General features: G+C 58.4%; 1 protein-coding gene across 3 annotated transcripts; it reads right to left on the reverse strand.

Moving 5' to 3' along the window:
* Window positions 1–769: 769 nt before the first annotated feature.
* Window positions 770–10,961, reverse strand: LRRC71 (leucine rich repeat containing 71). 3 transcript variants are annotated; one of them, XM_032792073.2, is made up of 15 exons: window positions 10,843–10,961; window positions 9,987–10,109; window positions 8,043–8,183; window positions 7,501–7,576; window positions 6,915–6,989; window positions 6,431–6,499; window positions 5,811–5,970; window positions 5,148–5,231; window positions 4,025–4,114; window positions 3,495–3,608; window positions 2,861–2,975; window positions 2,537–2,625; window positions 1,775–1,883; window positions 1,176–1,297; window positions 770–1,028 (listed from the first exon to the last, which is right to left on the reverse strand). In XM_032792073.2, the coding sequence occupies exons 1-15, from the start codon at window positions 10,943–10,945 to the stop codon at window positions 906–908; spliced, it is 1,593 nt and encodes a 530-aa protein (XP_032647964.1). In that variant the 5' UTR covers window positions 10,946–10,961; the 3' UTR covers window positions 770–905. The 3 variants fall into 3 exon arrangements, with proteins under 3 accessions (XP_032647964.1, XP_032647967.1, XP_074926575.1); XM_032792076.1 differs by lacking the exon at window positions 1,176–1,297 and having other exon boundaries at window positions 943–1,028; XM_075070474.1 differs by lacking the exons at window positions 770–1,028; window positions 1,176–1,297 and having other exon boundaries at window positions 1,304–1,883.
* Window positions 10,962–11,445: the final 484 nt, after the last annotated feature.

The raw sequence follows: 11,445 nt of genomic DNA on the forward strand, positions 1-11,445 counted from the left end.
ATTCTTCACCAGGGGGTGCCTGCTTTCCCCCACGGCAGCATGGGAGACGGGGTCATTTGTTCCCAGCCCTCCTCTTCACTGGGCCGTTAGTCCTGCCAGCCAGAGGGGTGTCTGGCCAGAGCCGGGAGCTGTTCATCCTGTGCCGCTGGGGAGCAGTGTCATGGCTGGAGCAGAGAATGGGGAGCTGGGGGAAGAGAAACCGCCCCACCCTGCCCAATTCTGCTGCTGGGAGTGGAATCGGCCCTGCACCCCCAGCTCTCCCAGTCTCTCGGCGGAGAGGTCTCAGGGCTGGTCGACACGACTCTATTGGCCCAGCTCCATCACTTTGGGGGTGAAAAATCCCCAGCCCGGAGCGACTTGGGGCGGCTGAGCTCAGGCCCCCCTGCAGCCAGCCCCTCACGGGGAGGTGGAGTCACTGGACAGCGCCTACGTTGAGCTGTAGCTGTGCAAGTGAGGACAAGCCCTGCTCCCCTGATGTGGGCACTGCACCTGCCCTCACCCCTCTCCCCAGCCTGCAGGGCTTTGGACTGGGAACGTGGGAGTGGCCTGGCGGGGAGGAGGGCTCAGCGCTCTTGGGACCGTGTGGTTATGAGGTCACTGCCTCTGACCCAGGAGACGCAGGTAGGCCTTTCCTCAGAGCGTCCTCCCTCCTGCCCCAGCCCCCACGTAGATGGAGCCCTCCCGTGCGAGGAAGGGGCCCTGGCTGTAGAAAAAGAGCCTGAATTCCAGTGGCTGTAGAGGGCTCCACCCCAGAGCAGGTTGCGTCAAAGCTGTTTAATGGCAGGCAGGAACGGTTACAGGCTGGGCTGGGCCAGAAATCCCACACAAGGGGCTGCCCTCGCGCTCTCCAGGCCTGTGGGACTCTTCTGCTTTCGAGTGAGCGGATGCTTTCCCCCCTCCAGCCCCTAGCTGGGCGCAGCCAGCTCCTCCTCCGGCGCCTTGGGCAGCTGCCTGTAGGTGGGGTCGCGTGGCAGCATCAGCTCCTGCAGCTTGGCAAAGGTCTTGCTGTCAGCGGGGAAGCGGTTTTTCTGAAAGCGCAGAAAGGGGGGCGAGTGGGCAAAGGGGAGACTCGCTTCTGCTCCCACTCCAGCCCAGCCGGGGGCATGGTCGTGAAAGAACAAGGGCCCTGGGGCTGGATACAGCTCCCCCGCTGCATGCAGGAGCGTGGTACTCACCCCCAGAGACAGCCGCAGCAGGCCCATCTGCCACTTGACCCCAGCTGTGGCCTTGCTGGCCTGCTGCTGACTCTCCACGGCTGCCAGGAATGCTTTCAGGCCCTGCTCTGTGATCTGGTTCCCTTGGGGAGGGAAGATGTGGCTCAGTGGCTAGTTTAAACCCCATTGCCTCTGGGGCCCCGGGGGGGGTTTGCCTGGGACCTCAGCTAGGGCCTACGCCTACTGACACTGGCACAGCTGCTGTGGGGCAGAGGATCGGCACTTGGCTCTACAAGCACGAGCGTCTCCTGCCTCTGCTGGGGATCGGGCCACCAGAGGGAGCCCACAAGCCACACGGCACTCAGGTGAGTGACCAGCCTGTGCCACATGGAGGGAAGCGGAGAAGGGTGGGTGGCTCTGTGGGTAGGGTCTGGCCCAGCACCAGGGACTGCAGGCCCTGCTCAGAAGGAAGAACACACGCAAGTCTGGCAAAGGCTGCTGCATTTCTGGCCCATTGCCACAGCTCCTAGCCCAGGGGACCCAGCGCCGCTCGGGGGGCACTTGCCCTGCCAGGTGAGATGGTGGGTTTCCAGCCAGCCCCGGGCCCCACGCCGACGTACAGGTGAGGTTTAAGTTGATGAGCACGCGGTTGCCTGGCAGGAAGACCTTCCCGTCGCGGTGCTCGGCCTGTTCCAGGAGTGGGTTCATGATCTCAGTGGGCTCCAGCACCTGGGCACAGAGAACGTTTCACCTTCCAGCAGGTCCCAGAGCTGCCCTGGGAACAGCTCGGCAGGCGGCCCCACTGTTTTGTCACTGCCCAGGATGGGGATCAGCCCATTGCTGGTTCTGATGTGGGACAGGAGATGGGACATTTTGGCTGGAATCATCTTAGGTGCCTAAGGGAGTTGGGAGCAGGGATCCCATTGATTTTCCCTGGGCAGTGGGCTCCTTTCTCCTCCAAGCCCCTTTGAAAATCCCAGCTTCATGCTGAGCCAATGGGTCCACATCTTTTCATCCCAAAGCAAGTCAGCCCCCTCCGGAGCGGAACGGGGCAGCTGTTTGCACCATGCACAGCCGGTTAGTGAAGCCCACTGTATCCCCCCCATGGCAGGGGCAGAATGGAACTGAACCAGAAGCCACCACGGCAGACCCCCGGGGGGGGGGGGGGGGAGTGTCAGTGACTCGGCCCAAGTTCTCAGGCTGTAACTGAGACTCCAGCCCCGAAGTGACCAGGAACTCAACTCTGGATCTTAGCCCAGAGCCAGGCTACTGCACCACTAACCCAGTGCCCTGGGAGCCTGGCACACAGCCCCTCACCACGGGGAACATGGTGCACAGCGTCCCTGGAGCCTCGTACCCCGTGGCTGGCCAGGGTCCCTCACCTCCAGCTCCGGCGGCAGGCTGCGCTTCTCCTTGGTGCCCGATTTGGTTCCTTTGCCTCGAACAGCTTTTTGATCGGGGGTGGAAACCACTAAAGAGAGTGAAACACTCACCAACGGGGGACAGCCTCTGCCACGCAGAGCTGTGAGCTGAGCTACAGGGGCCCCTCCCACGGGCTGGGTGCCCAGCTCAGAGGTGGCATCGCCTCCGGCCACCTCCTGCTCTGGCACAGTTCATCACCCAGCTCCGCAGCCCGCTCTCTGGGGGCCCCTTGCACACAGGACACAGGGTTAGAATAAGTGGGGAGGATTAGAATTTCTACTCACTTTTCTTGGCTTGTTTAGCGTCCTCCTTCTTGGCGGGCACAAAGGCTGGGCCGCCCACAACCCCCCCGCCACCTGCAGTGCTGGCCTGAGTTTTCTCCTCTTTCTTCGAAGGCTCCTGTAAAGAGTAGCACAGGCCCAAAGAGGCGCTGACAGGCAGGCTCGGCTCTTTAGTATCTGTGGCTGTTTGCTAAGTCCCCTCCAGGCTTGACCCCACTTCACTTTTGGCCCTTCTCTGGCCCAAGCGTGTAAACCACCAGGCTTGCACACCCCCGCCCCCCCATGAACCCTGTTTGAAGGATGGAGGCACAGGAAAGCCCAGGGTCACCAAATGAACCCAGTGGCAGAGCTGGGAAAAGAACCCAGGAGTCCTGACCCCTAAGTCTCTGCTCTAGCCATGAGCTCACACTCCCCCTTCAGAAATGAAATGAGAACCCAGGAGTCCTGAGGGTCACTCCCCATAGCAGCGCCACGCGCTCGTCCTGGCCACTGCGATCTCCCGATCCTTCCGAAGACGCGGATCTTTGGGAGCCGCTCGCTGTGGGGTTAACCCCTGGCTCCCAGGCCGGCCGGAGCTCAGCGTCCCTGGGAAGGGCTGCGTGGAGCCGTCCTGCTCGGGTCAGCCCACACCCCTCACCTTTTTCTTGGACCCGCTCTTGCTCTGCTTGGCCACCTGCAGCTTGTCGATGGTGGTGTTGCTGACAAGGCTGGAGGGACGCTCGCTGCTCTTGGCATCTGCATGTCTCAGAGGCTGGAATCCAGACCCAGAGGGATTTTAGCAGAGATTCGGACGCCACGGGCTGTCTACATTTGGTACCTTTAGGACCCTAGGCAGCGCTAACAGTAGCAACTCTCAGCATGGGATTTTGACTGGCTTAGAACCAGGGACTCTGATCCTCACCAGTGTGAGCTAAAGGAGTGATGCCACTAGGTGGTAGCAGTAGTAGGCTGTTATCCTTCAGGTAGCTCAGAAAGTAGACGGGAATACAGCACACACCAGGGTAAATCTTGTTACCCTCAGCAACCTGGTTCCACGGAGCTCTGAGTTTATAGCAACGTTTGGCCTCTGCCATTGCAGCAAAGAGGTCAGTCGCTAACACCCCCGCCCCCAAAGTGAATTGATCTGTTGCCCTCTGGTGGGTGCGCATGGCCTGGCAGGAGCCTTACCGACCGGGACCGCTCCTGGGATTCCTTCTCCAGTAAAAGTCGCCTCCTCTCCACGACTTCGGTGTGAGTTAAAGCGAAAGGTCCCAGAACCTAACCCAAAATAATGGCAGAGTCAGTGCTGCTCAGTCTCTCGGTCACAATAGCTTAACTCCCCCTCCTCCACCTCATAGAGGTGGCAGTCTGGGACCTCGGCACCACTTCAATCCCTGTCACTTCTCTGACCACGCCCGAGCTCACAGACATTACAATGGTCTGAGCCAGAGAGGTGCTGGGTGCCTGATGAGCATGCTCAGTCCCTTGGGATCGGGTCCTGAATTTCTGAGCTCAGGCCATGCTCCCTCAAAGGGATGTGCTAGTGCGTCTCATGGAGCTGATTCTTTTCAGTCATTCGCAGTGTGGGGGAAGGGACTGGGCAGCAGGGATTAGCCCTGGAACTTCCCGCTGCAGGATCGAGGCCTGGTGCAGGTCAGGCCTGGTCTGCGTTAGAGGAGAGCTGGAGACAGGGAGAAGAGCTGCTTCTGCTCTCTTGTGCCAGATGAAGATGTTTTACACATTAGAAATGCAGCTGGTTTCTCTCCCTCGCTGACTCTATGGAGAGCTGGGAGTTCAGGAGACGGGCGGTCCTAGGCCAGGGAGAGGATGGGATTTTGATTCAGACTGATTCAAGCTCTCTATTAATGTGCATTCAACTCAAATGCCTTTTAATGGCTGGGAGAAAAACTCTTTAGTTAAAGAGCCGCCACTAATGTCCCTTTGGTGAGAGAGCTCCAGATCCACAACTCAGAGTCCTCCATTGAGCTCTCCACCCCCACTAGATGTTCCTGATTAAAATGGCCAGACTGGGTCAGACCAAAGGTCCATCTAGCCCAGTATCCTGTCTTCCGACAGTGGCCAATGCCAGGTGCCCCAGAGGGAATGAACAGAACAGGGAATCATCAAGTGGTCCATCCCCTGCCGCCCATTCCCAGCTTCTGGCAAACAGAGGCTAGGGCCACCATCCCTACCCACCCTGGCTAATAGCTGCGAAGGGAGGGAGCAGTGGACGCTGGGCCAGGTGAAGAAGTTTTTTAAAGGGTAAATCCATCCCCTGGGCTGAAGAGCAAAGGCCTCTCCCTGAACACACCTCTGCGAGCTTGTGGGCTCCCTGGTCTCCAATCTGATTGTGTGCCAGAGACAGGCACAGCAGAGAGCGATTCAACCGCAAGCCCTGGACAGGCCCCGGGGGCGGCGGCAGGACACAGACATGCAAGGAAAGGAAAAGAACTGTCAGCCTTGGATGCTGGACCCTCCATCGGGCCGGGCTGGCTTCCCGGCACCAGCTCCTCTTGTCGATGGCCCAGTTCCTGTGCCAAAGGGGAGTTCAGTCTTTCTACAGCCCAACCCATCCTGCTGAGAGCTCACCACCTGGGCTCAGCCTGAGCTGGGGTCTGGGAACGCCCAGGGCTACGCAGCAGGTGGACTTCGAGTACTGGATCCAGCCAGATGGGATTGGCAGGAGAACATGCAAAGCACCAGCCTGTGCAGTTCCATCTCTTTGGCTTCCCTCCACAGCCTCAGCCAGTAAGGCTCCCCCAGCTGTCTGTTCCCGTCTACATGAGAGAGCTGGACTTAAACTGGTTTAAAAAATAACCTAGTGGCAAGGCTACGATTTGAAGCCAGGCCTCCAGGGCAGTGCCTTAATCACAAGGCCCCTGTCCCTCACTTTGGAGAACAGCTGTCCTCTCTCTAATGCTCTACGGAGGCTCATGCCCTAATGCAGCCAGTCGCTCGCTCTCTCACCCCTCACCTCCGCAATGTAACCTGCCCCCAGGTCCGAGATGTTATTGAAGCTGAGGGTCAGCGAGACTAAGCTCTTGTTGGAAGACTTCAGCGTGGAGAGGGCTTGGCCGATCAGCTTGGCGTCGGCGTCACCGATGTTGTTGTTTCTTAGCGACACATGAGCCACCCTGCAGGGGTGTTGGTGAGAGTTTCCGATCAGGTCTGGTTGGACTGTCCTGCTCTCTGGGAAGGGAAAGAGACACCCTGGGAGTGGGGAGGGGGCTCCAGGACTGAGCCTTGAAGCAGGCGGAACGATCCCAGCCACGCTCTGTCTGGGACGTGGAAGGGTTGGAGGGAAGGAATCCGCACCCCATGCGCTGGACTCTGTGTGGGCACCTTGCCGACGGAGTGAGGACTTTGGTTATGAGAGTCTGAGATAAAGCATCCCATCCTGCCCAGTGATCCTCAGCCCTCCTCCCCACTGGGACCTCCCTCCCAGGAATATCCCCCAGGATCCCACCCACTGCCCCAGAGCAGATGCAGTGGTCTGGAATTTCCCTTCCTTCCCCCAAGGCGGTATCTGCCCCAAGCAGGTTAACTAGCACCACTCCCCGGGACCCCTGGGTCTCCGATTCAGAAGGAACTCACGTGCTCTCCTCTCCAATCAGCCTGTAGAAGGACCCCTCAGCTAACGGGTTCCCCTCCAGCGTTAGTGTCCTGCAGCCAAAAGCAGAAACTAACCAAGGTGCTAGAGACGTCACTTGGCCTGCAGAAATGCAGCTACCTCTGGAGTGGAACACGGCAGCTGCTTCACAGTGACAGAGAAACACTACACAACAGCCTGGAAGGGGAAGTGGAGAATACTGTACCCCACTGAAAAAGTGGGGGGAATTTGAGGTAGGCAGCAGGCACTGCGCTAGGGCTTTAAGCAGGACAGTGGAGTTGGCGGTTCTGCTCTGGCACAGAGTACCATTGGGTTGTCAATGAGCTTGACAAAGCACCGCCTTCCAGTCCCATTTCACTGGCTCCTTCAAGGATGGTTAGATTGAATGGGGTCCCCTTTCTGTGCTGGAAGCAGCTGCCTCCAGCACTGTCTGAGCACCCCCATCCCCACTGCTTAACTCTTGCTTACTTGAGGGCGGGGCAGTTTGGTAGGATAGCGATCAGAGAGAGGAGCGAGAGATCTGTCAGGCCGACCTTCCAGAGGCTGAAAGAAGAGAGACACAGCAGGCCTAGCAGCAGCATTAACTCAATAAGAGAGATTGCAAAGCATTCTCATCCCCAGATGGGGAAACTGAGGCACAGGGAGGGGAAAGGAGTCACAACGTGAGTCAAGGGCAGAGCCAGGCCTCAAAGCCAGGCCCCCAGGCCCGTCCTCAAACCCTTCACCAATATCTGCTTTTCAAAAGCTAATGCAGACGTTTCTGCATTAGCATCCAGCGTTCTGGAGCCCCCAAGCCAACTATTAGTCTTAAAGAGCTAGCAGGGTCCCCAGGCTGATTCTAGTTCCAGCATCCCAATTACCCAACCCACTTGGAGGACACCAAGATCCTGCTCTCAGAGAGGCAAGAGCCAATGCGCTGGGAAGTGGCAAAATGCCTTAGAGAGAGGCTTGGATACTGAGGGTTTAGAGAACTGAACTCCCCCTGTATCTTCCTTGCCCATCTCTGGGCCCTTTCAGCCAAACACCTCCTGGCACTGCCCAGCCCCTCACTCACTGAACAGCCTGCAGGTTGGCAAGGGCGGGCAGACACTTGCTGAAAACACCCAGCATTTTCTCTTCAATTTTCCAACCTGCCAGAGATAAAACAGATGGAGCTGGTTATACCGAAGAGAAAACCAGCCAGAATGCAATCCCTCACCCCTGCCCTCAACTGCTCTTTGGCTCCCTGGCCAGCTTGGAGGCCAGTTCAAAACGGCACAACTAGCTGCCGGGTTCTTGTAGGGCCTACGTTTCTTTAAAAGGCTCCACAGGCGATCGTGGCAATTACAGGCCTAACTTCAGTACCAGGCAAACGGGTTACAACTATGGTAACAGAATTAACACACACGGCTCTTGTGAAGGGCTATCAAGCCTCCCCAATCTATTGGAAGTCTTTGAGGAGGTCAACAAGCATGTGGACATGGGTGATCCAGTGGATAGTTTACTTGGACTTTCAGAAAGCCTTTGACAAGAGAGGAGGCGCGGGCAGTGCCCCCCGCTCCCCCTTCCTGTTTTACATTGCTGAGGGGGCTATTCGGAGTGAGCTGAGCCCCTCACCTCGCAGGAAGATCTCACGGACGCTCTTGGGGTCGTCATGCTCCAGCTCGGTCTGGATGCAGGGCCGGAAGTAGGCATACTTGCTCTGGATCTGGGTGAGGCTGGCTGGGACCTCCTTCTCGGCTGGCATGTCGCTTTCCTCTGCCAGACAGAAGGCAACCGGTCACTCGGGGGCAGGGGCACCGAGCCCAAGGGAGACTTCTGCAGTGCCAGGCGAAGGGACATGGAGGCCGCTGCCCTGCGTTAATCACTCCACACTGCCCCACCGTGGAGAACCCATCCCCTTACAGCTGCACGGGCCTCTCTTCACTACACTCTGCCTTCACTAGGGCTGCGGATGCTGGGAGACACGTTAAACCCATCTGGGGCTACAATGCCCTCCCAACCTATTTAACTAGAGCTTCCTGCCCCTGAAATGGGTAGGACTGAAACGGACACACACACAATCTCCCTGCAACAGTCCTCTGCAGCTCACAGCACAGATACATCCCCCCACACCCCGCCCCGCCCTGCATCCTCTTGGTGAAAGCTGGTTTAGCTGTGATTTCCCCAGGGCCCTGACCCCAACTGGACCACCTCCCTCAGCCAGGCCACTCACCCCAACTCTAGCCAGGTCCCCAACCCAAACCGGGACTCCACTTGCAAGCTGGAGAACATATAGAGCTCGGCCTGCACGAACGACGCCGCGCACGACCCTCTGATAAGCTGAGACTCATTTCTTTGCCTTCCAGCATCTGAACTTCTAGAAGTTACGTTTCCCAGCTTTTCTCTGCAAAACCAAGGGCTGGAAAGGCCCTTGTTCTTTCCGTGAAAGCGGAGCTTCTCCAGAACGCAGAGAACTCCTGGAGCTGGGCCGTTGAGAAAACACTGAATCCTGTGAGGCTCGAGCGCTGTTCTCAGTACATACTCCTGCCGCCTTGTGGAACCATCTAGGAAAGGCTCCTGGGAAACACTCTCGCCTGGATGTCCACGGCTGCTTGCAGGTAGGGAGGGCCGGGGGCTAGTGTGCAGGCCAGTGAAGATGCACCGAGCGCAGGAAGGAGCTTAGAAGGGGGGCTGCTCTCATCTTCCTCGGGTTGCTAAGGGGCAAATGCCTGAGACTAGCCAGAGCACAGCGTGTCCTTGCCATAAGCCAGGCCCATAGAGTGCTTAGAACACACCATGCTCCGGCTGTTGGCTAAACTGACATGATGGGGGCTGGCATAGAGCTGGCCTGCCTATACTAAGGCAGCTGGGGAGCCCTTTACTCAGCGGTATTCATGGGGGGTGGGGTACATTGGCTTCCTTCAAATCTTGTAAAGCCTTCAGTGCAGGGTAAAGGGAGCCACACAGCGATGTGATGTGGGATGGAGCCCCTTGCTGGTACAATAACCCTTTCGCCACCCTCCTAAGTGCCACCTCTTCTCTCCTAGAAGCTCATCTCCAGCCTGCTGGAGAGAGAATTGGACACCTCCCCGTCCCCTCCCAAATCTCAGTCCCCATCCCCTTCCCTGCAAGGAGCAGAGCGCTCAGCATCATGCAGGGCCCGAGGCCAGGAGGATAAACTCGCCTTGGTGCAACAGCTGGGGGTGCCTGATTCCCATCCCACTTTGCACCAAGCTGTTGATGGTATTAGAGTGTGACATTTATTAGCCCCAAAGTTGCCCTCTGGGAGCCTGTGGCAACTGGACCCTTGGGTCCTGCTTCTGTAAAGGGGCAACTGACAGTTTGTGCCCAGGAAATGTGCCAGAGAAAGGGACAGAGCCGGGCCTACCCAGAGCAAGGGAAACTTCGAGACACATAGGCCCAGTGGGGGACTACCCCCAACACAGCAGCTTGGTGAGTGTCCAGCATGGGGAGCGCGACCCAGGCCTGTGACAAGCCCTAGCAGCAGCGAATTCCAGCTGACACTCAGCAAAGACAGAGATGAATTCACAATACTCCCAGTCCCACCCTTTGCCTCACCTGGTGGGAAGAGGTTAAAGGCAGACTGCAGCCTAACTGTGACCTTGGGGATTTTGGTGAGTCCGGCGCGGGAGCACAGTTCATTGAAATCCTGCTCCAGGATGCCTGTGCACTGATACTCCTCTGGGGAAAGAGCAGCCCAGCAGTCACTCCATCCAAACCACAGCCATTCCCAGAGCCCCTGCTGCGCTAACAGCATCTTACTCTGCCCATGCGAGCTAGTCGCAGAGACTTCACCCAGCACAGAAGTGCCACCACCTCTAGGCTGGATCATGGCCGTGTTTTAACATACAGCAACACAACAGCTCAGGCCAAGCGATGAACATTGCAAGGGCAATTCAGTTAGCTTCAGTGGGAGGACCCACATGTCTACAGTTTGAGCATCGCCTAGGTCAGGCTTGGCCAACCTGTGGCTCCAGAGCCACCTGTGGCTCTTCAGAAGTTAATACGCAGCTCCTTGTCTAGGCACCGACTCCCGGGCTGGAGCTACCGGCACCAACTTTCCAATGTGCGGGGGGTCGGGTGCTCACTGCTCAACCCCTGGCTGTGCCCCAGGCCCTGCACTCACTTGACCCCTTCCCTGAGCCAGCCGTGCCCTTGCTCCCTCCCCCCACAAAACAGCTGATTGGGAGGGGGAGGCGCTGATCGCTGGGGGGCTGCTGACATATTACTGTGGCCAAAGTCAGCTAGGGGCAGCTTTTCCAAAAGAGCCCAGCTCCCAGGTAGCCACCTGACTACGGGCCAGATTTCCTGGCCCCTGGCATTATATGAGCAGGACCCGCCGCCCGCCTCAGACAGTTAACTGAACCTCCTGGTGGCGTCGTTGCAGGGAACAGAGCAATCGGGGGGTCATCACCTTCGCCATGTGGGTCACTCCTTTTAGCCGCGTTCTTTCCTTCCTCCTCAAGGCTCACGCCAGCCCCTTTCTCCTTGGCCCCCCGGTCCCCCTTCTTCCCCATAGCGCCGCTCTTCGGGGCACTGGAGGAAAACAAGACGGGCTCGGCTGGTAACACGTTCAGAGCCAAGAGCGCTGCCCTTTCGCCCCAGGGGCTTTTGTTTCTCCCCTGCAGTTTATATTTTTGGTCCTTGATTCCTTTGCTCCCAGGGGCGAGAACCCCCACCCCACGGCCAGGGGGGTTACGCCTGTGGGCACTGCACGGGGAAGGACTGTGGCACAGAGGGGCTGGATGGGCAAAGGGAGGATCTGGGGCATGGCTGGGTGGGGGCATGGCCTGGGCACCTGCATCCAGATACAGGGCAAGAGATGCTGCTGCAGGTGATGGACGATCGCTGGGCTGTGGGTGTCTCTGACTGAAGAGGTGGGGGGGATGGGGGCTCCCTGGCTGGGGAGGGTGTTGGGTGGGAATTTCTGGTGAGGGGAGAAGTAGTGGGTTCCCGGTTGGGGGTCTCTGGCTGTGGTGTGTGGGGGGGGGTCCCCTGGCCCGGGGGGGGGGGGGGC

The sequence above is a fragment of the Chelonoidis abingdonii genome, chromosome 11 (genome assembly GCF_003597395.2).
Source record: "Chelonoidis abingdonii isolate Lonesome George chromosome 11, CheloAbing_2.0, whole genome shotgun sequence".
NCBI classification, from domain to species: domain Eukaryota; kingdom Metazoa; phylum Chordata; order Testudines; family Testudinidae; genus Chelonoidis; species Chelonoidis abingdonii.

What these genes read in the sequence shown, in the direction of transcription:
- LRRC71 (XM_075070474.1), bottom strand. Translation starts at nt 10,945, where the DNA reads ATGGGGAAGAAGGGGGACCGGGGGGCCAAGGAGAAAGGGGCTGGCGTG. An exon ending in GCCAACCTGCAGGCTGTTCA is followed by an intron (nt 6,990 to 7,500) that starts GTGAGTGAGGGG and finishes CTCTTCTTTCAG; the next exon opens with CCTCTGGAAGGTCGGCCTGA. An exon ending in CTGATTGGAGAGGAGAGCAC is followed by an intron (nt 5,971 to 6,430) that starts GTGAGTTCCTTC and finishes ACACCCCTGCAG; the next exon opens with GGTGGCTCATGTGTCGCTAA.